Consider the following 19040-nt stretch of genomic DNA (forward strand, 5'->3'; position numbering starts at 1 on the left):
ACGCCTCACATAAATTTAGATGAAAAATAAGAAAAGATAATGGTTGAGAATTTAGCTTAAATTTGATGTTAATCGGTGTAAATTTGTTGAGCTAGAATGACCTTTTTTAAGTCATTCTTAACATCTAAAGGAAGAATTCAAACACATTCATAACCGCCAATTGGGGATTCAAGTAAACAACAATAATATGTTTGACAATGAAACTCTCAAAATAAAACCAACTTAAAATAAGGATTATCAAAGGGATCAAAGAGCCATCAAATCTCCTTGATTGTGAAGAAATTAGGCGATTGATTAAAGATTATGTGCAAAATTCCAAAAGGCAAAGGGCAGAAGCTCGCAGTCGCACCACACAATTAGAGTTGTATGTTGTGGATTTCACTCAAAACTGGATTGCGACTTGCAATATAAATCGCAATTCGTAAACTATATTCTGCCTGAATTCATTCTATTATGATATTTTATAAAATTTTATAATTAAATTTATCATTTACTTATTTTTAAAATCCAAAACAATCATGACAATAATATTTGAACACTTTCACATCAAAAAAGATGTTTTAATACTTTATTAGAAAGTATTTCAGAAACTTATTTTTTGGAAAACATGTACCAAATTGAGAAGTTATTGTTGACTATTGAATATCTCAATTAATAAAGAAGAGTACTCCATTAAATATAGGTTAGTCGTTCTAAATTACTCAATTTAGACGATCTTTTGGGAATTGGAAAGCCAAGATTGGGAGTGATTTAACAAACCGTAATCGTTCAAACAATCTTTATGGAAATCAGGAATTTGGAACTCATTTTTCACTTAATTCAAAACTTTGAATATATATTTTTTGTGGTGAAAAACATATTTATATTTATTATGACATTAAGTAATAATTATGGAAACAAGATGCTGATTTGTCATTGAGAATACCTTTGTTGTTCTAATTAAGATTTTTGTTTTTGGTCCTATTTAAATGTACTCCAATATTCTGATTTTCACACAACCAATGTAATATTTAAACTATTAATATAATTATTACGTACATGTAAAAATTATAAAACGGTATATATTTAAAAATTGTATTATAAGATGAATCTAATAACATCCAAACAAACTGTATAATTTCTTACTAATTGGTAGAAAAACTTGGGACAAATATATGTCATTTTTTGGGTTAAAACAAATATTTTTTATGATATAGTTCATTTCTTGTTTATACGAAATAATGTAGTTGAAACAAATATTGGGTTTATTGAACACTATTCTAATATTTTTTATTAGTTATTTTCACTAATTTTATTTTAATATTTTTATGATGCTTATGAAGGTATGGGTTCCACATGTTTTTCACTAATTTTATTTCTAATATTTTTTAATGTTCGTGATCTCAGATTTTTCAATAACTTTATGAAGAAGTATATTTTTAATTAATGCTTACTATGATCCACACTTTTTACTATTTAATAGATTTAGATATTAACTATCTAAAATTTAAGTTTTTTTACCTCTTATTATTTCTATTATTATATTATGGAACATTAAATAAGGCCGGAGGGATTACATTTCCCATTTTCCCCTTCTCCGGTCTATTTCATGCTTTCTTCGGCTCCATTTTAATTTTGTTTCCGCAATTCTTTTACTCGTTAATCCGTAGAAGTTTTTTGCGCGTTGTTACCTTTCGAAGTCTTCTTCTCCTCCTTCTCTTTCTTTTGGAATTCTCTGGAACTTTCTTCCAAACAAACAAACAGAAGTCAGAGATAAAGGAGAAGGAACGAACAACATGGCTCCAATGGCGTCTTCTGCAGTGGCCAAACAAGCAGAGCAATTGCGACAAGATGGAAACCTCTACTTTAAAAGAGATCGATTTGGAGCCGCCATTGATGCTTACACTGAAGTATTTTCTTCTTTTCCTTTCTTCTTAATCATCAAATTCTATTTTGATTATCAATTTACGTTCTGTAGTATTCTGTCATCCAATTAACAAAAGAGGGATAAGTTGAATTTCGTTTTTGATCGAAGTTTGTGGGTGTTTTTGTAGGCAATTGCGTTGTGCCCTAATGTGCCAGTTTATTGGACTAATCGTGCGTTATGTCATCGCAGGAAAAAGTATTTTTTTTTTTTTTTGAAATTCATTAATTTTAGTGTTAATTTCTTTTATAATTTGATTTAGTTTTGATTTTTTTTTTGTTTTAGTGATTGGGCAAGAGTTGAGGAAGATTGTCAAAAAGCACTACAGCTTGATAATAGTTCCGTCAAGGTGGGTGATTGTTGTTTAATTCTTTGTTTGCAACTCTTAAATTTCATTGAAATTCTTTTGGTTGCTTTCTGTCACGGCATTGAAGTAGATGTGCATTTTTGTTCTATTTTTTGAATTTCTTATTTGCCAATTGTTTCTTTGTGGGCTTTTGATATTTTTTTTAAGGCTTTCGATGATGGTGTGTGTTTGATTGATCTTAAATTGTTGTATTTGTAGTGTTACAAGAACACCTTATTGTGTAAAATGATTGGATACCGTTAAGATTATTTCAACTTAAAAACTAAACATTTTTTTTGGGATCATTGACACGGAGCTTTGAACAAACATTTACAAATGAGAGGGATATCATAAGAGGATTAAAAAGCTTTTCTCACGAATTACTTAGCTTGTTTTGAAAGTTGCAGAATCACATTCACTAGCTAACTAAAAAGTGTAGCACTTTAGCCCACCAACAAGTATAACTGAGCTACAATTGAATCCTCCACAGCTGCAGTGTGTTGTTATTAGAAAAATAAACCTTAAATGTTCAAAGCTTCTTGGGCAATGGCCTCTGAAAGTGCTGGTTAAGTTATCTTGATTACCAAAATGTTGTAGCTTATTGTGGGAAACCTATTATGCATTTGAAGCCAAAGAATTAAATGGCTCTTAGGAGTTGCAACGGGACACAGTCATATGGTAAAATCATGAAATTGTACTTAATCCCTCGTCTATTTTAATCGTAAAATCATAGGATTATAGATTAAAATTGGGATTTTAATAATAATTACAGTCATATGGTTGCATATATATGACCATGAAAATCTTGCCTAGGTGAGAACTACTTAATGGCGTCAAGGTATTGGATTGTTCATGTTATATGTCCATTCAACTAAATGTAACATCTTTTTCATTCCAGACACAAGTTGTCCCAAATACATTTTGTTCTTGGGTTTAGCACAAAGTTAAGGATTGTGGGTAAAGAAAAGGCAAAGGGAAGGCGTGGGAAGTAAAAGTTTTGAAACAAGGTAGATGGAGAAGAAAAAAAAAATCAATAACTTGGATTGGGAAGTGAGGAAATTTTAAGGAAATCTAGTTAAGGCATGAGTTTTATTTAAGGACAATGTATCAAGTTGTCAATTCATCTAGGCCTATTTGGAATTGTACCTTCTTCAAGTAGAGGGTTGTATTAGTATATGCTTCTATCAAATATGTAGAGATGTGTTGTTAATGCGATATTTGAACTTGCTACAGGTAAAAGTTTCATTCTTAGCTTGCTCTTATAAAGAAAGGAGTTAATCTTCGGATATCTATTGATAAATCCAAGGGAAAGAATTTTCTATTGTTATTTGGATACCAAGCCTGCATATTAATTAGAACTTTTAGGAGCCAAGGAAACAAAGGGTGCTTAAAGGATCTTACCGATTAATCTAAACTCTTTATTTAGTCTATGTTCGACATGTGTCCAAGTTACTCTCCCCAGTCTAAAGAGACCCTAAAGAGTGCATGACCGCATATTTTGCATTCTTCTATGTATTTATTGTCGTTTATCATTTTGGCCTAGAGTTTGGTCTGCATAATGTGTCAAAATAATTTTACGCATAGGAACTGGAGATTGAAGATGGTCCGCATTTGGAATTAATTTGGAACGGAGTGCACTTTTTATGTCGTATGCGTAGTGCTTTTTATGACGTCTGCGTAGTGCTAAACTAGGAAACACGGACACGCTCTTGGACCTGCATGTCGCGTGTCGGACATGTGTCGGACACAGATACGCGACGGACACGCGAAAATCCGTGTTCGACACGCCAAATGAAGTGTCCAATATTTTAATATTTTTCCAGACACGGCAAGGACACGCGACGGACATGGAAGGGACACGTGCCCCACGGTTTTCGCCTTTGATTTTCCACCCTTCATATTTGCAAAAACATAAAAAAAAATACAAAAACAATAAGAAAACCGAATCGATCGCAAAAATCAAGCAGAAAATCGGAAAAAATGAGCATGAAGCGACGAAATCTAAGATGTGAGATGTACCTGGAGGCTAGGGTTAGGGTTAGAAGGAAGAGAGAGATACGCGGTTACTGAAGATATGCAATATTGAGAAAGAAAGAAAAATAGAGAGAGAAAATGAGAAGGGTTGGGTGGGAGCGGAGGGGGATAAACAGGAAGAAAGGAGGGGTTTTGTGGGAATTTAAATTGAAATCCTACTAAATATCTCATACATTTACATACCCAAGTGGGATTTTGAGCGGGATTTTAATTTTCCTTTGCCACGTCATCGATCCATGCTCTTCTTTCATTTTAATATTTATTATATCACTCTTTTTGTGTTCAATATTTTAATATTTATTATATTACCATTTTCGTGTCCAATATTTTAATATTTATTATATTACCATTTTCGTGTCCCCGTGTCCGCTATTTTTAAGTTGGCGTTTTCCCGTACCCGTGTTGTGTCCGTGTCTGTGTCCGTTTTAGTGCAACTTAGGTGCTAAATAACGCTTGTATTAGCGTCTAGAGAGCGTGAGAGTTGATAAACAAATCTGGTTCATAGTGTCCATATTGCATCTTGCACTGCTATGATAACAAATATTCCACAATGCTCAAACTTGCCTAACTTGTTATGTTGACCTTCGTTAGTGTCTTTCACGGCATGAAACAACAAACAAGTCAGAAATCTCCATGAGAGTTTATAATTTTCAGGGTTTTCAGTATAGATTTGTTTGTCATATAGATCTTCAAAATCCTCAAATATTTTGTTTACTAACCCTTAAAGCAATGGTTTTGAAATTTCTTATTGATCTTATTTCTATTTCCCTTATAAATATTCTAGCGGTTTCTATTCCGCTTTATTTCATATGCCTTACAATTACAATTAGTAGTGCAGTGTGTATACTTGAGTATTATAGTTAGAGTTAGGGTGTATGTACTTCAGTATTATAGAAAGAAATTCAGGGTTCGGACTATAGGCTGAAAAGATAATCACACTAGTTTTGACCGTTTCATCTTCCCCTACACATCTATTGATATTGCTTTCCATTTAACCTTTTTAGTTCAAAATTGAAAAACTGAGCTTTTTTTTATTGCCATAGGCCCATAGCACACATGCTTCGTTTTTCCCTAGCAAAATTGAGTTGTTTACCTAAAAGTTTAATGCACAAATGAATAAACATCATAATTTATGTTCCAAATCTAGCAAATCGGGCTATACTGATTGATTTGACTTGAAAATAACTTGTATAATTAATAGGTTATATGTGTTTATTTCAGGTTTAAAATTTTAACCTTAACTTAATCCAATTAAATAAACAAATCAGGTGGTCGGGTCGATCCATTTGATTAATTGGGTCAAAAATCTCAATGCAAAATAATTAATTCTGATCAGTTCAGGTCGGGATAGCAAGTTGGATTAGCTTTTGTCACGCCGAAATCTTTTAAGATGGAAGGACAATGTTCTTACATTGTACTAATGATATTTGTTTTGGCATTACTCAAACTAGTTGATTTTGAAACCACATGTGCTTACTTTTACTTGTGTTTTTCATTTATTTTTTATTTAGAAGCTTAGTTTTTAAAGGTACCTTGCTTTGCGTTTAGGCTCGATGGAAAACGCCTTAGCAAAGTGAGTCAAAGCCCACTATAATAGTCATTCGCCTTGGTGCACCTTAATGCCTTTGTGCCTTGTGTTCTTGGTGCGCCTCGATGCATTTCATGCATTGTGCACCTCCTCGTTGGGTTATGTAATTAACTAAAGCTTGTTTGTTTGAAAAAGAAATAAAACTCGAAACCCAAATTCACTTGAATGTGAATTTTTAGAAACATTTGCTTCCATAGAGATGATGAAAAAGAAAATAACTTAGGGTATTCTTCATATTTTCATTATAATATTTATGTGCTAATGTAGTGTTTACCGCAATGATTATGTTTTCAAGCTTGTTGTTGCTATAACATGAATGTCAGGTTGCTTGAAATATTATATGTTATAAAATTGATTTTCTTTTTTAGCGAAAAAATGAACCTTGCATGCAAAAATGCTCGACCGTTGGCCATATGCGTTGCGTCTAGGCTCTAAGGACAGGACTTTTGCGCCTCAACTTTTCTTTTACGTTTTGAACTTGTGAAATTGAGAGAAACAGATATTTGGGAAATGTATTTTCATAAGCGTTAATATAGTCTCAAAAGTGAAGGTTCCGAAACGGGATTCGATAGGAAGTTGCCAATTTCTAGTAACTATAGTCAAAATAAAGTGTTTGATGTTAATCTTTATGTAACTTTAGAAACTATTACACAGTAACAACAATGCTAGAGTCTTAATTCCAAAAAATTAGGGTCGACTACATGAACCAATATATTAGTTCCAATGATCGTTCACATGGATTCTTTTTCTCCATTCATTTAGATTTTTTGCCATCTCAATTTGTAAGTTTAGGTTATTCATATTTTTTTCCACTCCTGTTCTTTAAGTCATTTCCGATCTTTTTCGCCCTCTTTTTAAGTCTCCCGATCATTAGCTTTCTATCTTCTTTTCCAGTTCGCTAATAGTCTAATACCCCGTCTTTTTATTGTTTTTTTGAATTTTATCTCTCAAGGTATGTCCACTCATCCCTCGAAGCATTCGTATTTCTGCTACTCCTATCTTTTTGCTATGATCTTTTCTGAAAGTCCAATTTTCCGAACCACATGGTAGCGCCAGTCTACTGTCTGTTTGATAAAACTTATCCTTTAACTTAATGGGCACACCTCGATCACATAGTATTCCAGTAGCCACTCCATTTTTTCTATCCACACTTAATTTCGTGGGTCACATCTAATTTTTATTGTTTGGTGACAGGCGCATTATATGTTGGGGCTTGCTTTGCTTCAGAGAAAAGAATACAGTGAAGGAGTCAAAGAATTGGAGAAGGTATGGTTTGGATATTTCAAAAGTATGACAAGTGGTGAATGTGATAATCCTTGATGGTTGGCAATTGTTTCCGTTTTCTGTTCCCCTTGGATCTCAATACTTGCTGTTAGCTGATACTTTGTAGTTGTATTAACTTTTTTCTACTCCAAGCTTGATGTATTTCACTTTCTATTTTACATCTTGGATAATCCTTTTTCCTTTTCTATTTGCATTACTATGTGGTAAATGGTGAATTTAAGTGGAGAATAGGTGGCTAGTGCTTATTAATTTTTAGTTGTGATTACAACTTGATTTCATAAATTGGAAGCCATTTTCTTTAATTATTCGGCAGTTGAACGGTTAGTTTTTTTAGGATGAGCTAGATGCCTAAACTAGAGCTGGAAACAGCTACATCTTTACCATCAAAAGACACTTCATTTTTAATGGATCCTACACTCTTACCTGTGTTAGATCTTACCCAGAGCTTATGGAGATGGAGGAAGAAGAGAACTCTGCTTCACTCTTTCGCTCTCTGGACAATTCAGAACAGTGAACATATACTAAGTCCGACAACTCCCCAGTGCCTATGATGATTAGATACTGGAAGCTTGTCAAGATTTCACTAATAGCACGATGTTTGCTCAAAATTTTAAAATATTGATTACACTCTTGACTATTTGTGTTTTTACTCCATTTTTTATTATCTATTGTTTGGGCTCAGACTGGTACCTTATTCTTTAAAATGTTGTTAATTGATCCTTAAATCAATACGCAATAGTTCTCTCATATTTATTACTTTTATTATGTGAAGCCCTAGTGTTTCGAAGAGTTTTGTAGTTAGTCTATAAAATCTTATATTATACTATACCAAGAAAGATGTACGAGTCTAATGGGGCTGCTATGAAATTTGTTTTTCATGGGTGCGGTAGGCTCTTCTATTCCGTTTCATGGTTTCTCTTGGCCATATGGTTCATGCGGCGGTGAGACTGAGTTTCAAAATTTAGTTAATGGTCTTTTTAATACAAAAATCTATAACACCTTGGGAATTTTAATTGCTAGAGAAATTCCTACCTCTACTATCTCTGCGATGTTTGATTTTTCAAAACACTGTAGACATGAAAAAGAGAAATATTGTTCCCACTTGGACCAAGATATAACTTTCTTGTTCAAATAACAATCAAGGTGAAGTCGGGTCATGAACAACTAATTTAATTTTTTATAGGACTGTATGTTTATGGTATTGGCTGTTGAACATTCATGCATATTGTCATCCAAAATTGTGTTATACTTGTTTATTGTAAATTTGACCATCAAGAAAGGTAGGTATAAGGGGGAAGTCTGGAGGAAATTTACAAATGTCTTCAATGAAGATAGGGGAGAGTTGTGAGAACACATACTTTGAGTAGGGGGTATGTGCATATAGTTCATTAATCCTTCTCTTTTATTTAACTATATTGCCATCGTCTATACCAAACAAAGAATAGGCACTTTTTTCTGATTTTTCTTATTATTCTTCATTTTCCTTTTATTGCTCAAAATCCCTGCCCCTTATACGGTTATACCAAACAATATCCAAGTTTACGTCTGTTGGACATTTAGGGTCTATGCATGGATATGTCTTTTAATGATTTTCTTTGTATGATCTTTTTTTTGCTCTTTTGTTTGCTTCCTGTCTTGTCTATCCTCAGCCTGTATTTGAGCGTTTCGTTCTTTTTTCACTCTTTGGATGCACACTTTTAAGGATTTCACTTGACTATGTTCAAACTGGAATTGGGACTCCATAATTGAGTGGTAGGGATTGTAATCCCATACAATCCTTTACTTGTTTGGTTTAATTTCAATGGATATTATATTCTAACTTGTTTATAGTTCACCCTTAGAATGTACTCCACTTCATATTAAAATTAATTTATTAGTTCATTTGAATTTGATTATGAAAAATCAGACATAACTTAGAAATCATTTCTGAGTCGAGCTAAATTTCATAGGATAATAAGTGTCATCACAGAATATGAGGCAGAGTTCATTGGACAAGCTTTTCAAATATAATTGAAAATCCCAGACATGAATTAAAAGGAAATTTTCTGTATTATTTCTCAACCCTGTTTATTGTCAAAGATCAGAATACAAACACAGTTGAAAGTTTCGAAAATCATCAGCAGATAGTAGCACAGAGATTCACGCAGAAAGCAGATCCATTTGACTTTCCGTCTGCATAGTGGTGACGGCTATTGCAGTATCACTTTTATCTCTTCTCCATCTCCTGTTTCACTGTAAGGTTTGGATCTTGTATGGAATGCTGTCTCAATCTTGGGGGAGACTAAGCTTTTGATTCCTAAGGGTTGGTGTGGATATACAATCCTTTTCGTATGAGATTTTCCCTAGAAATGAAATGTCCAACCAAACATTGGAATGGATCTAACTCTGTACCAACCTGTACCAACAAGGTTGACCACACACGTCTTCTTTGAGGAACGGGAAATCCATGTGAAAGCACTGGCCAGTGAATGTCATATGCTGGACATGCAGTGAACTTTAAGCCAAATATAATCCAGTCTGTTTGTCATTATGATTACCTAACATATTGGTAACACTATTTGAAAGATCTTGCATATGATCTGTGTAAAGGGAAATTGAAGTCATCACATTACGCTGTGTGGTTGACTTGAACTGTCCAGTTTTTTTCTAGAACATTAAAATTTTGTCTATTCTTAAATTTGATTGGCATTTTTGTTGACGGTGCTGATTGGCTGTCAATGACAAATGGTTATTTCATTTAATGCTTACAAGGATCTGACAAATTTGATATGATTTTGGATTGCTACTGTTTGTGTTTATGATTTGAATACATTTAAGAATTATATGCTGTTGATATGACAAATTTGTGTTTATGATTCTGCATTTAAGTTGTACTCCCTCTGTCCTGATAGGATTGAAGCAAAGAAAAAGTGAGTAGTTTTTAAGAAAAAAAAGTAGATAATGGTAATAAATGAAAAGAGAGAATGAATTGTATAGATGAAATTAAAAGAGAATTAAAATGAATGGATGAGATTAAAAGGAAGTAGTGGGCCATCGTCCAAAAATAGAAATGATGCAAATTAAGTGAGACGGACTAAAATGGCAAATGGTGCAAATTAAATGGGCGGAGGGAGTATATGCAGTTGAAAATAAAATGGTTACTTAAGTGCTGAGCATTTATGGTATTTTAGGCTCTAGATCTGGGACGAGGTGCAAATCCAAAGGGTTATATGGTAGAAGAGATTTGGCAAGAACTTGCAAAAGCAAAATACTTGTTGTGGGAACATGAATCTAGCCAGCGTTCATGGGAGCTGCAGACCTTGAAGTATGTAATTGTTTATGCTAGCTTTATGGTCCTTTTTTCTTTTGGTTTCCGTTTAATATGAAGTTTAGTTCTTTTGTTTCTTCATCACTCAGAGAAGCCTGTGAAGAAGCTCTTAAGGAAAAACATATGTTGGCTTCTTATGAAATGGAAGGGTTTATTGATGAAGCTGCTGTTGGCAATGTGAAACAGTTAAAGGCTTTGGAGCGTGTTTTTAGGAAAGCTGGAGAGTGTGACATACCATCTGAGGTATTTACCACATTCAAGTTACTTCCTGTTATCATACTGCATCCACCACCCCCGTCTTTTTCTTAACAGCGTTAATAACTAGTTAACTTGAAAGAAAAGAGAAAAGCTAAAGTGGGAAAACACATGTTTGATAGTGTACTCATGTGAATATCTTTCAGGTTCCTGACTACTTGTGTTGTAGAATCACACTTGACATTTTTCGGGATCCTGTCATTACACCAAGTGGAGTCACATATGAACGAGCCGTTATCCGTGAACATCTTGAGAAGGTTAAGTTCTGTTATTTTTGGTCACTTTTCTTTATTGCCTAGAAATTTTATGATGCTGACAATTTGATATTCTGATTGGAACTTAGGTCGGAAAGTTTGACCCAATAACGCGTGAACCACTTACTCAATCCCAACTAATACCAAATTTGGCTATAAAAGAAGCAGTTCATGCATATCTAGAGGATCACGGGTGGGCTTATAGGACAGACTAGACATTATACTCCAAGCTTCTTACGGTTCTGGTCTCAACTTAAAGTGAGTTCAAGGACCCTTCTTGAGGCGTGTATGATCTTTCCTCTGGCCCAGTTACTATGATCACATCCTGTTTACACCAGTGTAGTTGTTTGTATGGTTCATATATTCCTTTCATTCTTGTCGAGAGGTGATATTAATCTTTTTATAAGCTTTAAATTTACTGTGAGACAGTTGAGGGCTCGAGGTTGTAAAGTTTGTAGTCGTGTACAGTTAGTAAACTTTTCTTGAGTGAAAAAACAAAAGAAATTGTCTTAAATTTCTTAGTTTTATCATCGCTTTGATTCCCATTTATTTTTGATACCGATTGCCTTTTGCTAATGATCAAGGTTGCACCCTGAGAATGAAGGGAAAAGGGTACAAATTCATTTCATTAAATCATAGTAGGTTTTTGCATGCATTAGCTTAACCGAAGCATAATTTTCTTTTGTCTTAATTAAAGACCAAATTTTCATCAATTCTTTCTTTCATTTTTTATGCTGAAAGAACAGCACGAAGTTAGGACTCATTACTATTTATTAACATGGCGTACGACTCAGAATATTGATATTTGATAGTCCTTTGCATCTGTCTTTCTGTGAAGCCTTAGGATTGGAATTCCCTCTTCTGCATGAATGTTGAACTTTAGATGTGTGTGATGAATCAACTTGGTGGGACATTAAGAATGGTGCATGGTGGTTAGGATTTGTGATCATGTATGATGAAGGTACTCATACTCCTATTTGTTATGAGGATCCAACTCATGGTAATGAAGCAATCAATAATTGAGTGTCCACATACTGGTGAAATTGGTGGTGTGATGTATGTCTTGTTCATGTCACGTGAAATATCTGCATTCTGCTGCTTCAGAGAACTGGGAGTGTTCAGAGATCCAGCTTCTTTGATCTTCTTTCTATGTTTGAAATCTGCAGGTATTACCTTTACCTCTTACCAAACGTGCATTTTCTGTCGTACTCTAGGAAAAAGACAGTTAATTGAGCAGTACTAGAGATATATCTTACCCAACCCACTCATCATGTCTCAATACTCATTGGGTTGTACTCTCCCTAACCCTATGGAATAACGCCATTTGATTCAGATATCTGAGAGTTTTTTAAGTCAAATGATGCTATTTCAGAGGGTATTTTTGTTGATGCATTGCTAGACTACTATCATGGACATTTCTTGATTTTGATTTAATGATTTTTAGTTAGTTTGATCGACCATTATTCAAAGTTTTAAACATAACGGCTAGCTAATATCTATTTATTTTATATTTTTATACCACTACACATTTATTTATTCCCTCTTGATCACATTCATGAACTCTTTTCTTTTTCAGTTTCGTATCCATATGTATCTTTTATGTAATTCTTCACAATAAATTAAATTCTTTTTCATGAAATCAGTTCTTTTTATAAATTAGTTTATTTTAAAAATAATTCTGGAGTCAGAGCTAGTTGTACTTTACTCTGATATTTTGTGTATGATTGCCACTGATTAAAGAGCTGAAGAGTGAAAGAGTGGAGCGCATAAATAATTTTGGATGTATGATATTTTCTTTTTGTAAATGGAAACAATCATGTGAATATATAAGAAATAATGACAAATTAAAAATAGTAGTTGAGTAATCTAGTGATCCTCCAGATGGGAGACTGGTGACTGGTGACTGGTGACTGGTGACTGGAGACTGGAGACTGGAGTGGAGAGGGATCCAATGTGAGAAATAAGGTTCTCTGCCCATTTGTTTGACTACATTCTCTTATTGTCTTTGTGACATTGTACTCTCATTTTAGGTTTAATTATTATTTTCTCCAATTAAATTATTTTGCTATATTTAGAATTTTGTTTGATTGACATTAAAATTATTTTTTATACTTTCTCTATTTATTCTAAGTGTCTCATTTTCTTATTTGATCAAGTCATTTTTAATATATAATTTCTATTTTAGGTATGTTGACTTTATGAATTTACCCTTACTAAACTTAATTTTTTCATACTTTTACATATACTAACCCGCGTTACCTCCTATTAAAATTTAAAAACATTACACTTTTTTTTTTCTTTCACATGTGAACTCATTTGACCACTTAAAAATTTGTAAAAAGTCAAATAGAATATATTGGATGAATAGAAGGGACATTATATTCCTTGAAAATGCAAGATGCACAAAAGAACAAAACGAACTTCATATATCCCTTTTCTACTTGATTTACTCCACAAATAAAGTTATTATGATTATTTTGTGAAGTAGTTATTTTTGTGTTTAATTAGCATCTTATAATCATTACATTAGACACAAGAACTTTCAATAACTAATGATTTTTAGTTATTACGGCTGTTAAATGCCTACAAGTTTTGGAAATTTGGTGATAAGTTCTTTAAAATTGTGATTCCTATGCTATAGGCGTTTCTTGTTACCAAACAAGCACTTATCATCTTAATGTATCTTATTAATATTGTTGTATCATTAAAATTAACGACAAAATCACATACTATTTCCTCATCTCATCAACAATTTGTCATTTTCTCATCAATCATTTTTTTCATCCATTTTATTTCTCATATACTTTCATTAAAAACTAGTAAAAATTCATAATTTAAGCTAATAATAAGACAAAGTAAGAAATTATTATGGAAGTATTATCCATATCAGAAGATGACACTTGTCTTGATATGAAATGAATCACATGATATTTTAGCTAACGTCCAACCACATCAGCTGGAGCTTTAATGGTTGATAGGATGATAGGAACATATGCACAAGCAGTAATGCTTTTGTGCGACAATTTCATCAAACTAATTAATGACCTATCATTGTAAATCATGCTCACCAATCTTAATCGATAATGCATAACTTGCCTAATTATTATTTATCAATTTTACTTTATTTGTTACACTTTAAACTAAATAGCTGAATAAATTAAAATAGAGGGAGTTTATATTTTAACCATTAGGTATATTTAATTATTAAATCGTAATTGTGTTGTATTGAACTGCTAATATTAAATTAAGTGCTTCAGAGTAAATATGTTTATTGGACTGTATATCTAAAATTGACACTTTAATACAAAAATTAAAGTTGAATTGTATTGGATTGTCCAGCTCCAGCTAATATTTAAAATCCCACGTAACTACCACTATAAATCTACAATGCTCCTCAATTATAAATTAATGAATACTTTACTAGTGAGAATTGACTATTTTTTCAAAGTAATGCATATGGGAAACTTGATTCTCCTTATGCATTCAAAGAGAAAATAATTAAGATATAAAATCCTATTAAATCAATTTTGATTAATGTAAATCTAACTTATCATATTTTAGGAAAATAAAATGAAGTCAAGAAAAATGACAAAAAAAAAGTTCTGGTAGCTAGTCTAATAAGACATTTCATAAGTAAGGAAAAAGGCTTAAGGTTTAATACTTAACAAAAATTTATTAATTTAAAATTTTTTTGATAAACTGTTAGCGATATGGCGGTTCATAAAACGCTATGTCACTTCACAATTTACATAAAGAAAATCAAAAAAATTATGTTTCCTATTTTTATGTAATAAAAGAACTGCTATTTCGCAAACAATTTATTGAATATAAATTGCTATGTGATATAGATTTATATTGAAAACAGAATAAACTAAAATTCCATTCTAGGTAGACAATAGAGACGAAAATAAATTTGTTTTAAAGGTAAAGTAAAGAGTAATTGAGTAAGTTTGTAATTTTCACTATTTTAGGCAAATATCGTGAGAATTGAACATCCATTTTAAAATAATTTTCCACACCTAAATGATTAGTAATAGTGGGGATGTTTTTTTTTTTTTTCATTTTTAGTATCCTCTTTCTTACCATTTCAAGTTTATATAATTTGTGAATTGACATATATTTATGCAACATTAAAATAAAATCAAGACTATAGCTTTATAGGAATCAGGACCAATGCTATACTAATTAATACTTTTAGTTGAAATCAAACAGCTTTTCTTATGTGTTTGGAACGTAATTTGTTAATTATAAATCAACTAAATCATCAAACAAACTAATTTCATCAAATGCCATTTAAAATAGTTAAAATTACATATTTTCTCCTATTTATTATTATTATTATTATTATTATTATTATTATTATTATTATTATTATTATTATTATTGTCTCATTTGATTTTTACACGTTTGTCAATGTACGAATTCAATCGTAAATATTTTAAATTATGTTTAATTAAAAATTATAAAATGTTGATTTTAACAAAATTTACATCGAAACGAATCAAACAAGATTCTATCTGACTATGTTTTAACTTATAGATTAAGAATAAAATACAAATTAAAAGTGAATGATAAATAGTATCAAAAAATCAAATAAGACAATAATAATGAATAGAAGGAAATATTTTTTACCGAAAACCGTTTGTGGCTCAATGGATAGAGCATCTGCATGTGTTACAGAAGGTTTGGGGTTCAACCCCTACTGGGTGCAGGTATCAGTTAGGGGGTTTCTTGACTGCACACATCTCTCTTTACTCCCTCCCTAGGGGAACAGGTTTGAGTTGTCCGCATCTTTCAGGAAAAAGAAAAAGCCTCCATCCATACTCTGCCTCGTACGGAATATTAAAAGTGTCCTTCACTTTTGAAGGAAGTATTTTTTACTAAAAAGTTAAAGATTAATATTTATTCAAAAGGCATTTTAAATCATTGCGCTAAAATTATTTTAAACCAAGCTTGGAATCTTGGTTTGGATCATAAAGCTCTCAAGCAAAATTTATTCTTAAGTCAAGCTTAATAATAAAATTGACTAAACCTAACTTGAGTAGGCCTTGAGCTACCATTATTTAACACCTTTTGATCAATAAAAAGGGAAAAAAAAAAAAAAAAAAAAAACACCACAATAGTACACCATTAATGCTTCAAATTAAGGATTGTGGTTGTGTAATTAACACCACCAATAAGGAATACACTTGAGCTGATATATTTTGAAAAGATCATCGAAGAAAGAGGTAGTTGATGCAACTAATGAACTAGAATAATTATAGGAATTGAAATAAAATGAGTAGTATCTCTGTGTTTCATATGTTCTTCTTAAATATTATCTAAGAATTTTAGTATCAAATTTTAATTATGATTTCTCATTCATCTATTAAAAAAAATATATTCATGTGGGATCTTATTAAATTCGTTTCAATATATATTTTATAAATATCAACTTTTAAAATTTTTAAAAACTCACAATTAATTTTTTTTTTTAAAGTTTACATTGAAATTTATGAAAAAAAGCTAATTAGAAGAACATTTGAAAAGTGGAATGATAAACAAATTAGATAAAACAAACAATAACAAATTAGATAAAACAAATAGCTAGACTCCTGGTGAAACTCTAAAAAATTGTGTTTTTGACAAGCTTCAAAAAACCATGGCCCCTCCCTCTCTTCTCTCTCTTTTTTTTTCTCTAAAAAAATTGTGGCCCTAATTGTTAACTTTGACGCTATTATTAATTTTATGGTTGATGGTAAGCCCTCTTCTGTTTCTTTTTAGTTATAAATAAAATTCATTATCTCTATATCATAGAGTTATTATATCTAATTATTGAATTAAATGTACCTACTTATTTGGTGTTAAAGTCTCTTATGGTGAGAGTTTGGAGTCTTGTTATCAATACTATGGTAAAAAGGTATATGATATCAGCACGGGCGTTAATTCTGCTAATACAATTAATAGTTTTAAACTTATTTCTATTTCAAAACCACACCAGATCAAAAGACCCCTTAGAGGCCCTTATATCAAACAACAATGTGATAGAGCGAATGATTCAATATCAGATTTCCTTTATAATAATTGTGACTTTTTTTATATAGAATTTTGTTTGATTAATATCGTTATGTATATGGTTGTATATTACTCTATTGTAGATATTGTATGACATTTTTATCAATGAATTATTAGGTTCTTTTAAAAAATAATAATAAATTTACAAGATTCACCGACTAGATCCTCATATAGACTAGTGTTTGACTATTATGTGTTTATAGGTACACGAGCATAAGCTCACATGTATAAAGGAATTATAAAGGTGAATATTGAATGGAAGGGGAAGAGAGGGTGTATGATACAAATTTCATTTATACATTTCCTCTTCTTAAATTTGGTTGTAATTTTCTATGATAATTCCATCTCATAAAATGTTTGTATGCAATTTAATGTACTTCACACAATATATGATTCGATTGGGTATCATCATCCGTCTAGAAACTTGTATTCTAGATGAACTTCCAGACCCAATTCAGTATCCCAGACCCAAACGACTATCCATTCCAAAATTATTCAACATCCAATCAGAAGGCTCGGATATCTTTCATCCACTCTAAAATGCATAAAAGTTGTACAATTATATATCTCATTTGAGTAACCATCTATCATACTAATAAATGCTTTATGTAGTGTTTGGGACACCCGCAAAGCTAAGGGGACTCATTCGCTCGCACTTGAGGGCACTCACCTAATTTTAAAAAAATTATAGTTAGCAACTAGCAAGGATTTATCCCACAACTTAGCCTCAAAGATTGTTGACATGTGCATCTTACTAACTAAGCTAAACATTATTATTGATTGTTATTGTACTGATTAATTATATCTACTATAATACAAACATTATTATACATTCCAAACACAATAAATTTATTATAAAAGCATATGTCAAATTTTGAATCTAAAATATTATTATTTTTGATAAAATTTTAATCTAGGTATGTTTGAAATATTTTTAATGAATTATTTTTATACTAGTTTGTGCTCTCATTGAACTTGAGGTCTGAATCCGTCACTGGTTTGGGAACAAGTATTGCATTTCAAATTATGGATTTCAATTATCAAATTATGGATTTCAATTATCAAATTATAAATGAAGAATTTGAGAATGATAATGTTTGGATAGTCATTCTTAAATTTTCAACTTCAACTACTTTGAAAACAATGGTGAAATTTGATTCAAATCCAAATTTAAAAATTTTAATTTGTCAAACAATAAATTTAAGTCGATTTTAAATTTTCAAATAGATTTATCGTTTCCAAATATAGCATTAATATATTGTCAAATCTCAAGGTACGAGCCATGAGGTCTTACTTAATCAAGTATTTGGATGATAAACTTATAGTCACGGCCTCATGGGGTACATAACATGTTAGTTTTGATTTGCAACTCTATTAGACATGTTGACACATGACAAGATGCATCAAAATTTTTAACTTATACTTTTTCTGTTTTCATAAATTTATCATAATTTTTTTACACGTCCTTTTAATTTTAAATATATTTAATTTAAATAGTATTTCTGATGAGAATATATCGTTTAATTATTATTTACACGTCTTTTCTCATTTCTCTTATTTTTAATTATATTCATACAATTAAGTGTACCTATTATTTTTTTATTATCTGTATCGTGTTGTAATTTATTGGGATAGATAGAGTAATTTTATTTTTGATGGGAATATTTGTGTCGTTTGTGAATGTCAAGATCAATGAGGGTCTTTATCCTAACATAATTGGAATCTTGTTCTTGTTCCAAATTAGATGGTTGTTCCTTTTCAGTCTTCCCCACGAATGAAGAAACTGCCATTTGCTACACTGAGGAACCAGGATTAGTGTTTTGCTGGCTCTCATTTTTCAGTTTAACCCTTCATAAAACAAAGATTCCTCAACTCCCCTCCACTCATTACTCGACAACAAACCACTCTTTGTAAAAGCATTTAAAAAGCAAATAATAATTTGATTGATACATCATGTAACAAATCACTGTATTCTAACGAGTTTAAAATTTTAGTTGAATTTTTCTTAATAGTAA

At 31.5% G+C, this 19040-nt stretch overlaps 1 protein-coding gene across 1 annotated transcript; it reads left to right on the forward strand.

The window, feature by feature from the left end:
• The first annotated feature begins 1524 nt into the window (after positions 1-1524).
• On the forward strand, positions 1525-11516 carry LOC130813019 (E3 ubiquitin-protein ligase CHIP). The gene is made up of 8 exons (XM_057678698.1): positions 1525-1889; positions 2034-2101; positions 2189-2252; positions 7066-7137; positions 10326-10459; positions 10552-10705; positions 10864-10974; positions 11061-11516. Exons 1-8 carry the CDS (start codon positions 1776-1778, stop codon positions 11184-11186), a joined length of 843 nt encoding a protein of 280 aa, XP_057534681.1. The 5' UTR covers positions 1525-1775; the 3' UTR covers positions 11187-11516.
• Positions 11517-19040: the final 7524 nt, after the last annotated feature.

The sequence above is a fragment of the Amaranthus tricolor genome, chromosome 5 (genome assembly GCF_026212465.1).
Source record: "Amaranthus tricolor cultivar Red isolate AtriRed21 chromosome 5, ASM2621246v1, whole genome shotgun sequence".
NCBI lineage: Eukaryota > Viridiplantae > Streptophyta > Magnoliopsida > Caryophyllales > Amaranthaceae > Amaranthus > Amaranthus tricolor.

Bases quoted from the DNA above. Each gene is read 5' to 3' on its own strand.
- LOC130813019 (XM_057678698.1), top strand. From the start codon at position 1,776: ATGGCTCCAATGGCGTCTTCTGCAGTGGCCAAACAAGCAGAGCAATTG. The intron at 2,253-7,065 runs GTGGGTGATTGT...GTTTGGTGACAG, and splicing joins TTGATAATAGTTCCGTCAAG to GCGCATTATATGTTGGGGCT. The intron at 10,975-11,060 runs GTTAAGTTCTGT...ATTGGAACTTAG, and splicing joins TCCGTGAACATCTTGAGAAG to GTCGGAAAGTTTGACCCAAT.